Source organism: Phyllobates terribilis, unplaced genomic scaffold (assembly GCF_046119375.1).
Source record: "Phyllobates terribilis strain yellow unplaced genomic scaffold, ASM4611937v1 Scaffold_3__8_contigs__length_932513732, whole genome shotgun sequence".
Lineage (NCBI taxonomy): Eukaryota > Metazoa > Chordata > Amphibia > Anura > Dendrobatidae > Phyllobates > Phyllobates terribilis.
This window is the reverse complement of record NW_027362763.1, coordinates 890,523,551-890,545,679: the sequence shown is the minus strand read 5'-3', so window position 1 is coordinate 890,545,679 and position 22,129 is coordinate 890,523,551. Positions and strand designations below refer to the sequence as shown.

General features: G+C 46.5%; 1 protein-coding gene across 1 annotated transcript in view; it reads right to left on the bottom strand.

Annotated features, from left to right (window-relative positions):
• Positions 1-18,489: 18,489 nt before the first annotated feature.
• CCDC170 (coiled-coil domain containing 170) overlaps positions 18,490-22,129 on the bottom strand; it is a 252,314-nt gene continuing 248,674 nt past the window's right edge. Inside the window, exon 13 of the mRNA XM_073672707.1 lies at positions 18,490-19,501. Within this exon, the coding sequence (XP_073528808.1) occupies positions 19,364-19,501 (138 nt within the window). The 3' untranslated portion in view covers positions 18,490-19,363. The remainder of the gene's footprint in view (positions 19,502-22,129) is intronic.

The following is a 22,129-nucleotide window of genomic DNA, read 5'->3' as shown; positions in this document are numbered from 1 at the left end:
GGTGGACTGAAGGACCTGCGCTGACGTCATAGTCATGTGACGACAGGTCCTTCAGTGTAGTGCACCGCGAGCTGCCGGCAAGCCAGGACGGAGCAAAGCAAGACTCCGGGGGCCATCGGAAGGTAAGTATAGATTTATTTTTTTATTTTTTAACATTCTTTAAGGTCACAGTATATAAATCCATGCCTTTCGCATAGTGTGACCAAGTTGACAAGCACTTTCCAAGTGATGCTAAAATCGCTTGGAAAGCGCTTGTCAACCCGCATGCGGAAATGCATGTGAAGAACGCTTCACATCTGCATGTCCCTGGCAGGAAAAACGCATGTACAATCCGCATGGCTTTTTTCTGCCAGGAAGATGCAGAAACGCTCAGGAAAAATTCCTGAGCATTTCTGCATCGTGGGCACATAGCCTTAGAGTACTTTGGCGTGCTCGGCGTTTCATTCACTGTCATCACGCCTGAAAGTGTCATGGCTGTTAAACATGGCATGCTGTGAACACATGCGGATTTAACTGCATGATTAGAATGCAGCACTTTGGACGCAGCGAATATATGCTGCGTCCAAAGCGCTGCTACTTTCGGATTGTAGGAATGTAGCTTTAGCAATCAAAGTATTTTACATCTAATGAGTTAACTTTTGTTAAGCCTAAGTGGGTGTTATCAGATAGTTTTCACTGGGAGCATATACTTTTTCCTTTATGAGTTGCCCAATCATAAACAGGAAGCAACACAGCAGAAAAAGAACACACCATCGGTTAGGTTTTTCAGCGTGTGAGATGTAAGGATACAGCTCTGATCTCTTGGTCTAACATCCCGCATGATTAAGAAGTGTTGTGAGTAGAGCATAGATGACTAACTCCTTTCAGGTAATCTCCTGGCAGTCCAGCTGAGGGGAAGCACTCTCATTTCTGCTGTACTGCCCCTACACCCACACTGACTCTCCAGAGATTAGTTCTAAGGTGTCAGTATCAAACGGATGTCTATATTGCTCAAGGCAACTTGTAATCGCTCTGCAATGAGAGCAGAGCAGGCTACTTCTGTGTGAGACATATAATGATAGCTGCTCTGCTCATATACACTGCCTTGAAAAAGTTTTCATACCCTTGAACTTTTCCACATTATTTCACTTTAATCACACAAACTTAAATGTTTTTCATTTGGATTTTATGTGATATACTAACAGAAAGTAGCAAGTATTTGTGAAGTGTAAAGGAAATGACACATAGAGTACAGACCAAAAGTTTGGACACACCTCATTTAAAGATTTTTCTGTATTTTCATGACTATGAAAATTGTACATTCACACTGAAGGCATCAAAAACTATGAATTAACACATGTGGAATTATATACTTAACAAAAAAGTGTGAAACAACTAAAAATATGTCTTATATTCTAGATTCTTCAAAGTAGCCACCTTTTGCTTTGATGACTGTTTTGCACACTCTTGGCATTCTCTTGATGAGCTTCAAGAGGTATTCACCGGAAATGGTCTTCCAACAATCTTGAAGAAGTTCCCAGAGATGCTTAGCACTTGTTGGCCCTTTTACCTTCACTCTGCGGTCCAGCTCACCCCAAACCATCTCGATTGGGTTCAGGTCTTGTGATTGTGGAGGCCAGGTCATCTGGCGTAGCACCCCATCACTCTCCTTCTTGGTCAAATAGCCTTTACACAGCCTGGAGGTGTGTTTGGGGTCATTGTCCTGTTGAAAAATAAATGATGGTCCAACTAAACGCAAACCTGATGGAATAGCATGCCCCTGCAAGATGCTGTGGTAGCCATGCTGGTTCAGTATGCCTTCAATTTTGAATAAATCCCCAACAGTGTCACCAGCAAAGCACCCCCACACTATCACACCTCCTCCTCCATGCTTCACGGTGGGAACCAGGCATGTAGAGTCCATCCGTTCACCTTTTCTGCATCGCACAAATACACGGTGGTTGGAACCAAAGATCTCAAATTTGGACTCATCAGACCAAAGCACAGATTTCCACTCGTCTAATGTCCATTCCTTGTGTTCTTTAGCCCAAACAAGTCTCTTCTGCTTGTTGCCTGTCCTTAGCAGTGGTTTCCTAGCAGCTATTTTACCATGAAGACCTGCTGCACAAAGTCTCCTCTTAACAGTTATTGTAGAGATGTGTCTGCTGCTAGAACTCTGTGTGGCATTGACCTGGTCTCTAATCTGAGCTGCTGTTAACCTGCGATTTGTGAGGCTGGTGATTCAGATAAACTTATCCTCAGAAGCAGAGGTGACTCTTGGTCTTCCTTTCCTGGGGCGGTCCTCATGTGAGACAGTTTCTTTGTAGCGCTTGATGGTTTTTGCAACGGCACATGGGGACAATTTCAAAGTTTGCCCAATTTTTCGAACTGACTGACTTTCATTTCTTAAAGTAATGATGGCCACTCATTTTTCTTTACTTAGAATATGTATTATGGCAAGAAAAAAGCAGCTAACAGTCTATTCAGTAGGACTATCAGCTGTGTATCCACCTGACTTCTGCGCAACACAACTGATGGTCCCAACCCCATTTATAAGGCAAGAAATCCCACTTATTAAACCTGACAGGGCACACCTGTGAAGTGAAAACCATTTCCGGTGACTACCTCTTGAAGCTCATCAAGAGAATGCCAAGAGTGTGCAAAGCAGTCATCAAAGCAAAAGGTGGCTACTTTGAAGAACCTAGAATATAAGACATACTTTCAGTTGTTTCACACTTTTTTGTTAAGTATATAATTCCACATGTGTTAATTCATAGTTTTGATGCCTTCAGTGTGAATGTACAATTTTCAAAGTCATGAAAATACAGAAAAATCATTAAATGAGAAGGTGTGTCCAAACTTTTGGTCTGTACTGTAGTTTTCTATATAATTAAAAAATATAAATCAGAAAATTGTGACGTGCATTTGTATTCAGCCCCCTGAGTTAATACTTTATAGGATCAATTTTTGTTGCAATTACTGCTGCAAGTCTTATGGGATATGTCTCAACCAGCTTTGCAGATCTAGTGGATGAAATTTTTTCAAATTCTTCTTTGCAAACTAGCTGTAGCTCAGTGAGATTGGATGGAGTGCTTCTGTGAACAGCAATTCTCATGTCTTGCCAAAGATCCTCAATGGGATTCTGGTCTGGACTTTAACTAGGTCATTCAAACACATGGAAATGCTTTGATCCAAACAATTTCTTTGTAGCTCTGGCAATATGTTTAGGGTCATTGTCCTGCTGGAAGGTCAACCTATGCCCCAGTCTCAAGTCTTTTTCAGCCTCTAGCAGGTTTTCTTCCAGGATTATGCTGTAATTAGCTCCATCCATCTCTCTATCAACTCTGACCAGCTTCCTTGTCCCTGCTGAAGAAAAGTATCCCCACAGCATGATGCTGCCACCCCATGTTTGACTGTGGGGATGGTGTTTTCAGGGGTATATGCAGTGTAAGTTTTCCACTAAGTTTTGCATTTAGCCTAAAAAGTTTTACTTTGGTCTCATCTGACGAGAGCATCTTCCTCCATATGCTAGCTATGTCCCCTACAATGCTTTTTGAAAACTGCTGATCGGACGTATGGTTTGCTTTTAAAAATGTCTTTCTTCTTGCCACTCTTTGATAAAGGCCAGATTTGTGGAGTATATGACAGATTCTCCCACCTGAGCTGTGGATCTCTGCAGGTCTTCGAGAAGGTCTTCGAGAGTAATCATAAGTCTCTTGGCTGCTTCTCTAATTAATGCTCTCCTTGCTTGAGATGTCAGTTTAGGTGGATGGCTAAGTCTTGGTAGGTTTGCAGTTGTGCCATACTCCTTCCATTGTTAGATGATGGATTCAACAGTATTCAGTCAAATGTTCAGAACTTGGGCTACTTTCTCATAACCTAACCCTACTTTACTCTTCTCCACAACGTTATCACTGACCTGTCTGGTGTATTCCTTGGTTTTCATGACGCTGTTTGATCCTTAATGTTCTCAAACTAACCTCTGAGGCCTTCACAGAACATCTGTAGTTATTCTGAGAATAAATTACAAAACAGGTGGACTCAATTTTTCAGTTATGTAACTTCTGGAGGCAATTGGTCACTCAAGATCTTATTTAGGGGTATCAGAAAACAGGCGGCTCAATACAAATGCACATCACAATTTTTAGATTTATATTTTTAAAATAATTTGAAAACCATGAATCATTTGTTTCCTTTGCATGTCACAAATACTTGCTACTTTGTGTTGGTATATTACACAAAATCCCAATAAAATACATTTAAGTTTGTGGGTGTATTGTGAAAAAATGTGGAAAATTTCACAAGGTATGAATACTTTTTCAAGGTGCTGTAATTACCTTATGTAAAAGTTGTTAGTCACCTGTGCTCTACTCTCAGCACTTTCTAATCATGCAGTAGGTTAGACCAGGAGGTCAGGTTTCATTACATCTCACACACTGAGAAACCTGCTCTAATTTATTGTGGGTGTGTGTTTTTTTGCTCCAGTGTGTTGGGGTTTTTTTAGGGACAATCTGTGGTCTCTGGTTTTCACTAGTACAATTTTTAGGTACATAAGACTTTTTCATCACTTTTTATTTCATTTCTGATAGCACAGATACAAAAAAGAAAAATCTGGAAATGCGCTTTGATTAACACTTTTTTCAGAGTTCCTTGCAGTATAATTGTCATGACAACTTTGTTCTGCAGGTTGATGTTAATACTGTGACACCCAATTTGTGTAGATTTTTTTATTGTTTTACAAGTTATATACAAGGAAATTCCTTTTTAAAACAAAAGTCATATTCTGAGAGCCATTTTTCTGTTTATGGATCTTTTTTGCAAAACAAGCTGTAGTTGTTATCAGTACCAATTTGGGATACGTGCAACTTTTTTGATCGCTTCTAAGGCTGGGTTCGAACAATCTGTGAATATCAGGCACCACTATCATGTAACTAGGATGCCATGCTGTCTGTGTTTTTATGGACTCAGAAAATTTTGATTTGTGACTAGGATCAAATTTGGACATGTCTCAGTTTTTTTTTTGCAATTCTCAAAAGAAAAATGGAAATCTGAACAGCCCCAAAGACGACGTTGGGTAAGTGTTCTACCTATGAAAGCATGGATCGAACAAGTATGAAAAAAACAGCCGTGAAAGGTGCCTTACTTAATTTTTTCTCAGGTAGAAAGAACAAAAAGAAAGCAATTTTGGCTCAGTCTTTTTAATAACATACAACCATTCAGGACAAATAATGAAATAGTAATAGTAAGTAATGAAGTAGTTGAATGCTGCTTATCATGACAGGTGAGTGAATACTAAATATGTGGGTCTTTATTTAAAGGAGTTTTTTTCTTTCTTATAATAAACCATATGCTATTGGATAAAGTTGGATTTATGGTCTCTTTTTCCCATTGTAAAAACATATTTTTACAATATTTATAAACATGTGATCCTTTACTTAGATAATGCACTGTACTTCATCTGCCTTTGCAGCACAGACCACCGCCTGCCATGGCAACTTATCAGCACACTGTGATGCAGCTGCAGGAGAAGAGGAGCGATGGGGTTATAAAGCTAGCGGTCTCCCTCTGTCACACTACTTAACCCCTTCACCACCTTGCGATTTTCCATTTTTACGCTTTAGTTTTTTCCTCCCAAAGCCATACATTTTTTATTTTTCGGGCAATATAGCCATATGAGGGCTTGTTTTTTGTAAGACGAGTTGTACTTTTGAATGGCACCATTGATTTTACCATATAGTGTACTGGAAAGTGCAAAAAAAGTGCAATTCCACAATTGTTTTTTGTTTTTCTATTTACCATGTTTACTAAATGCTAAAATTGACCTGCCATTATGATTCTCCAGGTCAGTACGAGTACACAGATACCAAACATGTATAGGTTCTTTTTTATTTAAGTAGTGAAAAAAAAATCCTAAATTTGTAAGAAAAAAACTAAATGAAGTCATTTTCTGAGACCCATAGCATCTCCATTTTTCGGGATCTGGGGTTGGGTGAGGGCTTATTTTTTGTGCCCTGAGCCGAAATTTTTATTGCTAACATTGTGGGGTACATACTATGTTTTGAACTCCTGTTAGGCTAAGTGCCCACGATGCAGAAATGCTGCATATTTTTACCGCTTCTCCCTGGCAGGAAAAACGCATGCGGATTTTACATGCGTTTTTCTTGCCAGGTAGAAGCGTTTGTCAAGCTTTTTTGCATGCATTTCTGCATGCGGGTTATCAAGTGCTTTTCCAAGCAATTTTAGCATCACTTGGAAAAGTGCTTGACAACTTGGTCACACTATATATATCCATGCAACCGGCATGGATTTATACAGTTAGGTCCATATATATTTGGACAGAGACAACATTTTTCTAATTTTGGTTCTAGACATTACCATAATGAATTTTAAACAAAACAATTCAGATGCAGTTGAAGTTCAGACTTTCAGCTTTCATTTTAGGGTATCCACATTAAAATTGGATGAAGGGTTTAGGAGTTTCAGCTCCTTAACATGTGCCACCCTGTTTTTAAAGGGACCAAAAGTAATTGGACAATTGACTCCAAGGCTATTTCATGGACAGGTGTTGGCAATCCCTTTGTTATGTCATTCTCAATTAAGCAGATAAAAGGCCTGGAGTTGATTTGAGGTGTGGTGCTTGCATTTGGAAGGTTTTGCTGTGAAGTAAACATGCGGTCAAAGGAGCTCTCCATGCAGGTGAAACAAGCCATCCTTAAGCTGCAAAAACAGAAAAAACCCATCCGAGAAATTGCTACAATATTAGGAGTGGCAAAATCTACAGTTTGGTACATACTGAGAAAGAAAGAAAGCACTGGTGAACTCATCAATGCAAAAAGACCTGGGCGTCCATGGAAGACAACAGTGGTGGATGATCGCAGAATAATCTCCATGGTGAAGAGAAACCCCTTCACAACAGCCAACCAAGTGAACAACACTCTCCAGGAGGTAGGCGCATCAATATCCAAATCTACCATAAAGAGAAGACTGCATGAAAGTAAATACAGAGGGTTCACTGCACGGGGCAAGCCACTCATAAGCATCAAGAATAAAACGGCTAGACAGGACTTTGCTAAAAAAACATCTAAAAAAGCCAGCACAGTTCTGGAAGAACATTCTTTGGACAGATGAAACCAAGATCAACCTCTACCAGAATGATAGAAAGAGAAAAGCATGGCGAAGGCGTGGTACAGCTCATGATCCAAAGCATACCACATCATCTGTAAAACACGGCGGAGGCAGTGTGATGGCTTGGGCATGCATGGCTGCCAGTGGCACTGGGTCACAAGTGTTTATTGATGATGTGACACAGGACAGAAGCAGCCGAATGAATTCTGATGTATTCAGAGCCATACTGTGTGCTCAGATCCAGCCAAATGCAGCCAAACTGATTGGTTGTCGTTTCATACTACAGATGGACAATGACCCTGTAGCACCCTGAGGACTCGGCTGCTACAGGGGTATTACACCTCAAACCAGAGGTGTGGTATTCCACTCCCGGGTAAGGATGGAGTGTGGGACTGAGCTTAGTAGGCTGCATGCACTACATACATCCCATTTCCGGGGGACAGAACTACGGTACTCCCACCAAGTAGATGTGCAGGTACGACAGCGTCTGTCCCTGGCTGGAGTGGGAGGGGGGGTGGAACATCCCAGTAGTGTAGGGGCAGATAGGGGGAGTACTCTGGGTAAAGCTAGGAGCCCATTGGGTGCTGGTCACCTGGGCTCACACATAGAGGGAGTATATATGGTGGGCACCATCTAGAGATAGGGTCAGTCGAGTTCAGCCTGAGGGGAAGCTGAAGGAGAGTTCAGCCAGGAGGGCTGACAAGGAGCTGTGACTCCGGCTGGGCCCAGCTCCATGGCCAGGCCTGAAGCAGAGAGGAAGGAAGGCCCAGAGGCATAAGACCAAGAGGGAACCCTGAGATCCCACGAGTGAGCTAAAAAGGGTGAAGGGTTGGCAGAAGAGGGCACCGGATCCCAAGCTGGCGGAGGCAAAAGTAACCCTTAACCAGGAACCGGAGGTCGTGGTCAAGTTTTGCCACGACCCTCACCACATCCACCAGGAAGGTACACCAAGAGTAGGGTCAGGAAAGCCAGAGAAGGTTTTACCATAGAAGGCCCAAGGGAACCGGACAAAGGTGGATCCCTGGTGGGGACGGCCAGGAGAAAGAGAGTGAGAGGGAAGCTCAGGACCACGCTCCGGAACTGCCTGGGGGTTAGCCGAGTCCCGCACCTGCTGGATGCAGCACGGCTCGGGTGGTCACTCAAGGCCAGAGTGACTGAAGGAACACCTGTGAGTAAAAACCCTGAAACTGCATCTCACGTCTCTGACTCTCCTTTCTGCACTATCACTACCCCCATCATCCGCACCAGCTGCCCTGAGGCCATACCCCTCCCGTTGGGGGTTATACCACCATTGCTGCACACATACTACCGGCCTCAGCGGACTGTTCTGCAGCGGCGGCCTTGTGACCGCAAATCAACGGGTGGCGTAGTCGACACAGAAACAACATCTACCAAGACTGCCACACACTTAGTTTGACACCCTGGGCACGGACCGGGTCACCACCACAAGGACTACTACCCCCATCCAGATCCGGCTCCGGGTATCCCTTGAACATGGCCCAGGGGGCGCGTCAACTTTGGCGTAGTCGGCAGGATTACGTGCCCGCAACTACCGGGTACTGCGTGCCTGAAGAAAAGTTCATATTTACTGTAAGAAGAAGTCTCCCGCCAATTCCGGAGGGTCCCCGCCATCGGACGCCATCACGGATCGTTTCCCGCCGTTTGCCCGCCATCTGCAGTCTTTTCCCGCCATCCACAGAGTTTCCCGCCATTGGGAGACGGTTCCCGCCATCTGAGAAGATTTCCCGCCCTGGCAGAGCGGACGCCATTATGGGCGTACCAGAGGGTGGTAAGAGACGACCTCCCATCGTGGGCCTGGTCCCAGAAGAGCGCCAAAAGCAAGGACCGCCCCCACCAGCAGAGACTGCAATGATAGAGATGTCCATCAGCGTGGGGGGACTGCCCCTGGAACTGACAATCACCAAGTTGCCCCAGGACCGCCCTCAGTGTGGGCGGATCAAGAACAAAAGAGTGAGGATGGGTGCAGCCTGGAAGAGTCTGGAGAGGTCGCACCCGGAGATGGAGGGAGAGTCAGGCAGCACCGACCCTGTGGTCAGGAGCCTGTTGCAAGCCACCACCCCACAAGACCTGGTGGAGATCCTGGCACAGCTCCCCCGAGACCGGGAGCGTGCACAGACCGCGCTGGAGGGCCTCGCACGGAGGATGGCCCAGGTGCAGCAAGAAACGCTGACTGAGTGGAGTAGGGAGATGGCCCAGCAGGCTGGAACCCGCCAGCGGAGCACGCCACCCGAGACGAGGAGTCTGACCGCCTCTGAGGATGGTGCAGGAGGAATGAAGGCCGGAGACGACGCCGTGGAAGGAGCTGAAGAGATGGAGGCAGGTAAAGGGGACGTCACTACCCCAAGCCTAGAAACCGTGAGTCTGCCCCAGCTCCCCGTCGCAGAGCCCGAAATTCCCCCTACCGTGCCCGTCGCTGCACCGCCCCCGCTCCAGACTAGGCCTCAAGCAGGAGCCGCGGCCACGCCCCCTGTGACGTCACGCGCCTCAACCCCGAGCGCGGCCAAGCAGGAGACGCCACCGGCCTGGTCGCAGGGCCGAGTACCCCCAGGCGCCGCAGTTCCAACAGATCCCTCTATCTCCACCAAGTCACTGGCCTGGTCGCAGGGCCGAGTGCCTCCGGGCGCCGCCGTCTCCACAGTGCCCTTTACCTTTAGAGCGCCACCGGCCTGGTCACAAGGCCTGGTGAATCCGGGCGCCGCTACTACCATCGCGCCCTCAACCTCCACCGTGCTACCCTTGGGTGAAGACCTGTTCGCCCAGCACACTTGCCCGGATGGGCAGCCCTTTGAGTGGCCACCGGAGTACCTCCATCCCCGACTCCGGAAGGAAAGGCCTCTGTGTGAGCCCCTGATTCCGGCTCCGGCGCCCGCCAAGATCACCCCGCTCCCGTTGGAGGAGGCCCAATTCGAATGGGACCCCACCGGAGAAAACCTCATTGGGTTCACCCACGAGACTCGTGCGGCCGCAGCCCAGCGAGCAGAGTGCTGCCGGCAACAGCTGGAGGTCTTCGACCGGGAACGGCGAGAAAGGCGGGTCCGCGAGGAGCGGCTGCAAATACAGAGTGCGGAACAGAAAAGCCGGACCAGACGAAACCCCCGTGCAGCCCATGGTCCCCGCGCCACCGGGACCGTAATCAAGTTTCAACTGCAGCACGGTTGGGGCTTTATCCGGGACCACAGAATCCCCGGTGACGTCTTTGTCACCCGCAGGGACGTCGAGAGCCATCTGCCGGAGGGACACAGAGGACGTGATCTTTACCTGGGTGATGAGGTCACCTTCACCCGGCATCAATGTGCCAAAGGTCCATATGCTCTCCATGTGCACAGATTGACTGAGGAAGAGCTGCGGTTTGAGGAAGGACAAGAGGACCCGGACGGGTTTGAAGACTACCCGCGAGAAGGAGCAGGAGGATGCCGTTACTAAAGTACGGTACAGTGAAGCTGTAAATAGTTACCCGTAAGGGTACAAGAACTGTTACCAGTAAAGTATAGTCCCCGTTGGGACCAGCAAACTGTTACCCGTGTGTCCCTATCCCTTAACAGGCTGAGGACTGTGAACAGCCATTCCTTATCCCCACTGGCCGAGGACTGAGAGCGGCTACCCTGTAAATAGTTGCGCTTCTTAAGGCGCCCCCTACCGGTTTTATAAGGAACTGTTTTTGTACTGTTGCACTTTTACCTGGTCACAAGTGCACAGTGGCCAGAAATTCAAGAACATTTTATATAAAAGAGTTTTATATGAAAAAGTTTATATTGCTAGAATCTGATAATGTTTATAATGTTTTATATGTTGGTGTATGTTTTAAAAAGTTTGTATGTTTTGGTATGTTTTTATTCTTTTACAGCCCGAGGACGTGCTGTGATTTACCAGGGGGGAATGTAGCACCCTGAGGACTCGGCTGCTACAGGGGTATTGCACCTCAAACCAGAGGTGTGGTATTCCACTCCCGGGTAAGGATGGAGTGTGGGACTGAGCTTAGTAGGCTGCATGCACTACATACATCCCATTTCCGGGGGACAGAACTACGGTACTCCCACCAAGTAGATGTGCAGGTACGACAGCGTCTGTCCCTGGCTGGAGTGGGAGGGTTGGTGGAACATCCCAGTAGTGTAGGGGCAGATAGGGGGAGTACTCTGGGTAAAGCTAGGAGCCCATTGGGTGCTGGTCACCTGGGCTCACACATAGAGGGAGTATATATGGTGGGCACCATCTAGAGATAGGGTCAGTCGAGTTCAGCCTGAGGGGAAGCTGAAGGAGAGTTCAGCCAGGAGGGCTGACAAGGAGCTGTGGCTCCGGCTGGGCCCAGCTCCAGGGCCAGGCCTGAAGCAGAGAGGAAGGAAGGCCCAGAGGCATAAGACCAAGAGGGAACCCTGAGATCCCACGAGTGAGCTAAAAAGGGTGAAGGGTTGGCAGAAGAGGGCACCGGATCCCAAGCTGGCGGAGGCAAAAGTAACCCTTAACCAGGAACCGGAGGTCGTGGTCAAGTTTTGCCACGACCCTCACCACATCCACCAGGAAGGTACACCAAGAGTAGGGTCAGTAAAGCCAGAGAAGGTTTTACCATAGAAGGCCCAAGGGAACCGGACAAAGGTGGATCCCTGGTGGGGACGGCCAGGAGAAAGAGAGTGAGAGGGAAGCTCAGGACCACGCTCCGGAACTGCCTGGGGGTTAGCCGAGTCCCGCACCTGGTGGATGCAGCACGGCTCGGGTGGTCACTCAAGGCCAGAGTGACTGAAGGAACACCTGTGAGTAAAAACCGTGAAACTGCATCTCATGTCTCTGACTCTCCTTTCTGCACTATCACTACCCCCATCATCCGCACCAGCTGCCCTGAGGCCATACCCCTCCCGTTGGGGGTTATACCACCATTGCTGCACACATACTACCGGCCTCAGCGGACTGTTCTGCAGCGGCGGCCTTGTGACCGCAAATCAACGGGTGGCGTAGTCGACACAGAAACAACATCTACCAAGACTGCCACACACTTAGTTTGACACCCTGGGCACGGACCGGGTCACCGCCACAAGGACTACTACCCCCATCCAGATCCGGCTCCGGGTATCCCTTGAACATGGCCCAGGGGGCGCGTCAACCCAAAACATAAAGCCAAAGCAACCCAGGAGTTTATTAAAGCAAAGAAGTGGAATATTCTTGAATGGCCAAGTCAGTCACCTGGTCTCAAACCAATTGAGCATGCATTTCACTTGTTAAAGACTAAACTTCAGGCAGAAAGGCCCACAAACAAACAGCAACTGAAAACCACCGCAGTGAAGGCCTGGCAGAACATCAAAAAGGAGGAAACACAGCGTCTGGTGATGTCCATGAGTTCAAGACTTCAGGCAGTCATTGCCAAGAAAGGGTTTTCAACAAAGTACTAGAAATGAACATTTTATTTACAATTATTTAATCTGTCCAATTACTTTTGGTGCCTTTAAAAACAGGGTGGCACATGTTAAGGAGCTGAAACTCCTAAACTCTTCATCCAATTTTAATGTGGATACCCTCAAATGAAAGCTGAAAGTCTGAAGTTCAACTGCATCTGAATTGTTTTGTTTAAAATTCATTGTGGTAATGTCTAGAACCAAAATTAGAAAAATGTTGTCTCTGTCCAAATATATATGGACCTAACTGTATAGTGTGACCAAGTAATAGTTAAAAAAAAAAGAATAAGAATGGTAAAAAATAAAGATTATACTTACCTTCCAGTGGTCCCTGGTGTTTTCTCCTCTACGTCCGGTCTGTTGTATGGGTCGCGATGGTGTGAAAGGGCCTGCCATGAAGTCATTTAGTCATGTGACACGTCATGCAACCACCGACGTCAGCAGTCGCGTGACCTGTCACATGACTAAATTACGTCATGGCAGGTCCTTTCACACCACTGCGACCCATACAACAGACCGGACGTAGCGGAGAAAACACCGGGGGCCATCGGAAGGTGAGTATAATCTTTATTTTTTATTTTACTTTTTTTTTTTTAACAGGTTCTATGGTACCTGGGTCTGGAGGAGAGTCTCCTCTTCTCCAAACCCGGGTACCATCCGCACATTGAACCGCATGGGCACGTGTTCACACGGATAATATGCGGTTCAATGCAAGTCAATGGCGGCAATTACGCTGCGTGTCCGCAAAATTAATGGACATGCTGTGTATTTTTCCGCAATGATAATCCGCAGCATGTGCACAGCACATGCGGATTATCGTTGGGCACAATGGGGCACGTATTACCAAGTGTTTTTTAAGTGTTTTCGCTGCGGAAATTCTGCGGCAAAACACTTGAAAAACGCATAGTGGGCACGCAGCCTCATTGCATTTTATTGCAATATTCCAGTGGCCACAAAAAACGTAATTCTGGAGTTTCGATTTTTTTCTTGTTACGTCGTTTACTGAATGGATTAATTTACTTTATGTTTTGATAGATCGGGCGATTTTTAATGCAGCGATACCAAATATGTTTATTTTTATTTTTTTTTAATTGTTTTAGCTGATTAGATCAGCTGTCATGTGCAAGGAAAGATGCGGGCTCAGCGCCAGAGCCCGCATCAACTGCAGGGACACAATCTTGGACGTATCTGTACGTCCAAGATTGTGAATGGGTTAAATATTTCCGGTAAATCACATTTCACCAAGACATACTGTACACGTCGTGGTACAGAAAAGGGCTAATGTTATATCTGGCTGTAACATTTTTGTCCAAAAAAGACAAACACAAATGCTATTTAAGCGCTGTGGAAAAAAAGTGTCATTTTTCTGCATAACTTTGTATGAAAAAACAGCTCAAGGGTATGTGCACATGTCTTTTGGTAATGCATATGTTAATTATTTTTAACATTTATTAGGAGCTGTTTCAGGCAGGTTACAGAACATACCCACTTGAAAAACAAACTGTATGCACTTACCACAAGCCAAAGCAGCTCTGTGTGTGGGAGGGCGCTATGTGGCCGTCATACTGTGTGGAAGTTGACGAGACCCCGGGGCAATGGGGTACGCGGCAGCCGGGCCTGTGGATGTTGGGGGGGTATGTCACAGTGGCTGGCCCAGTCCGTGGCCCAGGGCGGTCAACCAAAAAGGGGATTGGAACTTGGATAGAGATAAAAATAAAATAAATAGTTTGTGACGCCACCTGTGGTTTCTGGTAATTTGTACCAGCACTGCTGCAGACCTCTGAGGCAGTTGATAAGGCAGCTGGGATGGAACGGCTCCCCACAGGTGGAGCGGGCCTCAGGGCAGGGTAGAGTTTGATGGTGGGTGGTGATGCTGGGACCTGTAGTGCAGGCGGAATGGCGCAGCAGGAGTAACTGACAGAGACAGCGGATTCGCTTCAATACCTTTACTGGTGCGGATGTCAGGTACGGTCCAGGGTACTCAGTAGGATGGGTGCACTTCAGGACTTCTCCCCAGTGAGCGGGTATAAGGCCTCCTGGTCCGTGTCTCCCTCTCTGTATGTGTTGCGTCCCTGAGGGTTCAGTCGCCACAGAGGTACTGCATCTCACCCAGAGATGTGGTATCTCACCCTCAGGTAAGGAAGGAGTACAGCTCAGGGCCCTAACACCTGCATCCAACACATACCCGCAGCGTGGGCAGGGTGAGATTGCTCCTAAGGGAGAGCACAGTCCCAAGTTCCCTAGCTGGCGGGAGGGGACTATGTAGTGGGTGTGGGTGGAGAAGGTAGCTTAAGGGAGCACATGACAGAGAGAGTATAAATAGGGAACCATCTTAGATCAGTGTTCAGTCAGAGGAGGAGAAGTGACAGGAGCAGAGGCTCTGTACGAGCTCTGCTCCAGAGGCGGGCCTAGCCAGTGAGGCCCAAGTCTGGGAGAAGAAGAGGGAGCAGGAAGGCTCCAGGAGAAGAAGGGATCCCAGGGATACGGGCAATGCTGGAGGCCACCCGTACGCCTGAATCTGCCGGGAGATGGAGGGGTCAGGCCACATACAGGGAACCGGATCCCTCAACTAGTGAAAGATTGCAAGTCTTAGCTAGAAACCGGAGGCTGCAGTATTTTAAGTCCTGTAGCCACAAGTCCACGCAGTCTCACCGAGAAGGTAGCCACATAGGACCCAGGGGACGGAACATACGTCGCCCGCCAAGGCCCGCGGGTACCGGATTGGAGTCACTAGGTGTGAGGTGCAGGGAAGAGGCCAGAGAAAGGACAAAGAAAGGGGGTCCTGCTAAGTACTCCGGAGCTATCTGGGGTGGACTGAGCCCCTCACTGAGTACGCACAGCACGACGGGGGAGATTGCTCTGGTACCTGTAATCTGGACCGCAACAACTGTGAGTAAAGACCCTGGGACTGCACTATCTTGTCTCTGTGCTTCTTGCTGCACCATCCCTCACTGCACTACAACACCCAGCACAACCTGCACAACCACCATCATCCACCCACTGCCCTGAAGCTAACTCTTCCCGTGGGGAGTTATACCATCATTGCTGCAAAACCACCAGCTTCAGAGGACTGTTCTGCAGCGGCGGCCCCCTTTAGCCGCATTCCACAGGTGGCGTAGTCGGACAGTATAAAAACCTATACATATCATTCCCCTTGGATTGACCGCCCTGGGTCACAGTCCGGGTCACCGCCACAGTGACTACAACCCCCAGCATCTACCGGCCCGGCACCAGGTACCCCACGGCCCAGGGGGCGCGTCATATGCTTCTGGCCAGCCTGCAACTGGGCATAGCTTATGTGTCGTGCTGTTCCTTCACCTGTCGCTTGGTAGTAGGACCTTCGGCTGGCAACCACTATCCCTGGTATCGCTGGGGCCTTCGTGGTTCCTGATCCTGTTAAGGGTTTAGCTTCAGGTCGGCCAGGGACTTGTTGTCCTACTGGTTTGCCGGTGATCCCTACTGGGTATAAAGGGCCCTGTAGGCACGGACCCGGTGTCTGGTTTGTATATTCGGGGTGAGCCTATGATGCTCCTCTGCCCCCTCAACTCCTCTCTCCTCTCTGTCGGCCACACTCTGGGCCCTCAGAACACAACAGCAGACGTGTTGCGTCTTCGCTGCTCTCAGCGTCAGCACGCTCTCAGACTCTCTGACTTAACTGCCTGGCTCCACCCTCCATATATATATCCCTAACGGGCTCCCTCTGGTGGTGTGAGGTGGAAGGGTGGAGGTGTTTGTATGTAATGAGGGCCTCTTGTGGAGGAGTCCATCCATGCACCCTTGGTCCTGTGGTACCTGTGCACAGCAGGGTGCCACAGAAGCACTTCACTAAGCGCACTGTTCTGTATGGGAGCACAGCAAGGATGAGGCTGGGCTAGGGATGTGGCTTAGCATTAAAAAATGCCTGCAGGTGCCACATTATTTGTCCCTCTTTCTTGTCATTAAAAATTGGGACGTATGACACTAAGAGCACTTGCACATGTTTTGGCTTTCACGCCATGCTATGGATTTTTTTCTAAACTGCAGTATGTCTCATTGGCAATGGTTCTATCAGTTCTGTAGAATTTCCTATCGACTTCAATGAGTGAAACAGCCTATAGATCAGTAATCCATGTGCCCAAATCAAAGTTTCAAATGGACGAGATATCTTACAGAATTCAATTATCAGTTGATGACAAATTTGGTTGGTGCATTTATATTATGTATTATCTGTCACTCCCGCCTTATGACCGACCTTTGAAACATAATAGAGAAATTATGTGAAGTAATTTGTACCAATTGATGCAGAATAGCTGGTAACAAGTCAAGCAGACCTCAGGTCACAATAGCTAATAATAAATGTTGTATGAAACCTTGTCATCAGTACCAGAAATATTTTAAGTTTGCTGCTCAAATATAGAACCAAGGGATGATCGGCCTTGATCTGTTATAGTAACAACAATAAATAAACTGCACAAATATAATTGTGTGTTATGCTATAATTTTATTGCAAAAATAAACTGATTATTTTATTATGATATCTTAAATGAGACATAAATTAATGGAGAAGCTCTTTTCATCCTTATAGAAACTAAAAACAAAAACAATTATTAAAGGAAAACCCCTTTCGATACAAAATTAGAATAGGCTTACGCTATGTTTGACTGCACATCTAAGTACTCATAGTCAAATGTAATCTTACAGGGACTCTGTCAGCACAGAATGACTGTTCAAACCAAGTACAGGCACACGGTGCTCTGTGGTGGGACCAGTCATTTAAATACACCTTACCACCTGCTTGGTTTCCATTTATCTCGACAGTCAGAGCTGTCAAAGAAAAGGGAGGTGGAGATAGAGGGGAACACAAGCAGGTGAGAAGGTGAATTTAAATGATTGGCTCGACCATGAAGCACCGAGCGGCAGGACTTAGTTTGAACAGTCATTCTGTGTTGACAGAACCCCTTTAACGGGAACCTGTCACCAGCATGTTATGTAGCTCATACTTAGTACTCTAATGATTTGTTCCATGCACTCATACAGCTCGGAATACCTCTAATAATGATTTTTATACACAGTTCTCCCTGTATGTTAGCGAAACCTGATTGTTCCAATGGGTGGGTACGGACCAACCTTGGCATCCTGACCAATCCATCTGCCTTTGAAAAGATCAAGTCAACACATAAATAGCAAACAATTGCCTCAGCCGTATCAAAAAGTTAGTTTCAATACAACTGTATGAAAATCAGTGTCAGAGTGTGGCGCTCTATGAACATACATCTCACGCAGGTCAGATGCAAGTCCAGGAGCTGTTCGGAAACTGGTCATACTCTGTGTTAGGCGCCTTTCAGATGTCAGTGTTTTGAGTACATGTGGTGTCCGTTTCCACACGTACTACAGACACCGACACACGTAGACCCATTCAAATGTGTGTCCGTGGGCAAAACACACTGACATGTCCGTTTTTTTCTTACAGCCCGGTCTGCAAAACGTCCCACACACATGCACACTGATGACACACGAATGACATCTGTGTGTCATTAGTGTGACACGTACCGGCATCTGACAATCAGCGGTACAGCTAGTGCTGTTCCCAAGTGCCGGGCGCTGAACTTTGCCCTCATCATTGTCCCCTGCTTGCGCTGCGATCAGCGCCAACAGGAGACAATATTGAACATAGTATTCTGCTCCCGCTGTGTCCTAGTGTAAAAATAAGAATAAAATCCTTATACTCACCTGTCTGAAGGTGTCCCCCGCTGTAATCCATCTGACCCCTCAAGCCGAGGAGCTGGAGAGCATCACTCGCTGCAGTGAGCGGGCTCCTGCTCTGTGCTGAGCTCAGTGAGTGACAGGACACTGCTCGCTGGAGCGAGTCATTCTCCCTGGCTCCTCAGCTTGTGCGGTCAGATGGATTACAGCAGGTTACACCTTCGGACAGGTGAGTATAATGATTTTTTTATTTTATTCTTATTTTTACACCAGGACACAGCGGGAGCAGAATACTACTCTCAACATTGTCTCCTGCTGGTGCTGATCACAGAGAAAGCAGGGGACAAAGATGAGGGCAGCATTCAGCACCCGGCGCTAACTGTACCGCTGATTCCCAAGCGCTGGTACGTGTAATCCTGATGTGGCACACATTGCCACATGTGTGCCACACGTGTGCTACACAAGTACACACGGACACGGATATCTCCGGTACTGGTTTTTCCAGTACTGGAAATATCCGAACGTCTGAGAGACACCTTAGACAGAGTTCAGACGGGCTTCCGTATACAGACCTCAATGCCCAGACTTCTCCAGGCCCAACGTTGCAGTCTAATATGTGTTTTTAAAGCTGTAAATTCAGGTCATGAGACCCATGGTCAGTGTGAGTATTGCGATCCCTTTACAAAGAAATACACCCATATGAGTCAGGCCTTACATGGAGAGCTAATATTATAATCTGTTGGTCTCAAACACTGCATTTCTAAGAGTCTTTAAATAAGCAGAATTCTCCTTTTTATGAACTGGATGGAATCAGAGTAGATTTCAATGGTGGTTACAAGAAGGTAACTTCTATTTTACAAGGTTATACATATGTTACAGTTCTAGATTATGCTACGTTGTTCTTTGGCATAAGCTTGTTCAAGTCACACAGTTGTAAATAAAGACTTGATAATTAACTGCAGAAAATATGGCACTGCTTAGAATTCAATAACATTTCCTCGTATCACTCTGAATATTTAATCTACCCCTTCATATATAGAACACATATGCAGGTACAGTATATATTAATGTAATCATTTAACATAAAATATATAAAATAAGTACAACAAAAATATGGTATGAACACTACTCCCAAATCATTCAATTAATATGGTACGTTCATGCCCATTGGTCCTTTATGCACAAGATACTACATGGTGATGGTGGGTATGGAGAAGTCCTTCAAGCCGTTTGATTATTTCATAATCTGGTAATGCCAGGGAGTTGATGTTTAGTCCCAGCATACGTGATATCACTTCTCGAAAGTCTACCAGCTGGAAAAGCAGAAACATATTTTAATGTATTAATTTATGTACAATTTGCAAGTACACACCAAAATACTGTTCTTAAACCTTTCAGTCACACGGGTACATTATGGAGCATCTATCAATAGCATCTAAGGAATGTGTTATGTACTCGCCTTTCACTGACAGCGGAGGAGGGGGTGATCATGTCATAATTTGAGAGCGCGCTCTTCAGTGTCCTCCTGCTGAGGGAGTAGCCTATTCCTCTACCGGGTGGCCCAGCAAAACCCATTAAGATATCTCTTCCTACCGCATGGTAAAATCACCACCCAGCCATTGAGTATGTTATGTATGATATTTGGGTCTTGCTCCAAGTATTGTATTGTATTCCTCTGTTCCTAGGGATACTTTACTGGATACACTCCTAGTGTTCTGACCTGGATGCTGTTCCTTGTTTCGTCTACTGATTAACACTTGTGATGCCAATCTAGACTGTTTGATTACTCTTCCACCTTTTACTCTGCCCGATACTCTGGACTTGTCCCAGCTTTTATCCTGACTACATACCTGCCTATTGATTCTGCTATTGTCCCTTTCGATCTGGTGCTGACCCGGCTTGCTGACCATTCTACTATCAACTCACACCATAGGCCATCAGCTACTCCATGGATGCAACCCAGGGGCCTCTGCAGCAAAGGCCAGATCTCAGTAAAGTGGTGAAAGTTTGCATACCAAACTGTTCAATGGTGAGTGCTAAGTGGACAGGCTTTCACCAATTCTGTGGGTGGAATCCATATTAAAAGTTGCCAGACTCCATACAGATCAGAACAGAATGACACTTTATAAAGAGAGATCAAGGCTTTTAAACAATTGTGCCAAATTTGACAAAACTGTGGATGCTACTGTATATAATATATCTGGCAAGATTCAAGGTATACTGGATACATTTACTCCATCTCATGGCTGACACAATAGCCTGTACCAAAACTCCTTGTTAGTCAATCACAATTTTTGCAAATCAAAGATACAACACTTCTGCTGTATATTTTTTGTTATTAAAGGAAACCTTCTACTGCAACTCCTCCTGCTCTGTATTATGATGCCTAATTGGACTGAATGTTCAATGTGAAAGCTTCACTTTATATGTGCTTCCAGAAAGGAAAAGGTGCTGGGAGGAAAAGAAAACAGACTCACTGCAAGCTTTGCTGAAGAGCTGGAACTCCTGAACACTAGTGTTGAGTGAGCGTGCTCGTTTAACCCTTTAAACGAGCACGCTCGGGTGCTCGCAGAGTATTTGTGGTGTGCTGGGCATCAAGGTTTGATCTGCCAAGGCTGAATGTGTCGCGGCTGTTAGACAGCTGCGACACATGCAGGGTTTGCCTGTTTGTTGGCCAATCCCTGCATTTGTCGCAACTGTCTAACAGCCACTACACATGCAGCCGCGGCAGATCAAACCTAGATGCTGAGCATGCCGCAAATACGCAGCAAGCAACTGAGCATGCTCGTTTAAAGGGTTAAAAGAGCACGCTCACGCAACACTATTGAACACACATCCACCAAGGGGTATAGCTAGCAAGGAAGTGCAGTCAAGGGTCAACATATAAAACCCCACACAGAATGTCATAGGGCAAACCAAAAATGGGAAAATGAAAACACCTGGAGAAGAGAAAACCAAGAAAGGAAAACAAAGACAATAGAAACCATCTGCATGTGGCAGGGAAGAAAAGGCAATAGCTCAGCAGACAGAGGAATCGACAATGCAACAACAGGTCACTGGATCGAATCCCCACACCAAGTTATCAGGCCTTGGTTAAATGAGACAAGTCCAATGTAAGTTCCAGTGGAATAATGTGTAATTCCTTCCATATGCCTTTGTCTTACCAAACCCTTAGTACAAATAGCTCCTGCTTTCGAATCCAACTAAGAACAACACGTATTACAACAAAAAGGTCCATAGCGGCAGGTGACCACCAGACAAGAAGAGATTCTGGCAATATATAAAATTAACAATTTTATTCAAATATAAAGAAAAAGTACATTAAAATTAGACAAGGGAATAAACCTCCAAAAATAGGGGGAATGGAAAACACAATGCGGTCTACTGCATGTACATGATGTAAACAACGGCGCCAGCAGGATAATGCAACTCAATATGGTATAATACTGAACTCAAACCTACACTAGGCATGTGAAACAGAGGACTACTATACCTTAGTGTTGCGCCAGTGCGACAAGGAGAGTATGTGTAGCACCCTGAGGATTCGGCTGCTACAGGGGTATTGCACCTCAACCCAGAGGTGTGATATTCCACTCCCGGGTAAGGAAGGAGTGTGGAACTGAGCTCAGATAGACTGCATGCACTACATACATCCCATTCCAGAGGAGCAGGCCGACGGTACTCCCACTTAGAAATGTGCAGGTACAACCGAGCCTGTTCCTGGCTGGAGTGGGAGGGGGGTGGTACATCCCATGTAGTGTAGGGGCAGATAGGGGGAGCAGTCTGGGTAGTGATAGGAGCTCATTGGGTGCTGGTCACCTGAGCTCACACATAGAGGGATATATAAGGAGGGCACCAACTTAGATCAGGGTCAGACGCTGAGAACAAGTCAGTTGGAGAGGAGAGAGAAGGAAACAGCAGCCCTGGAGAGAGAGAGAGTG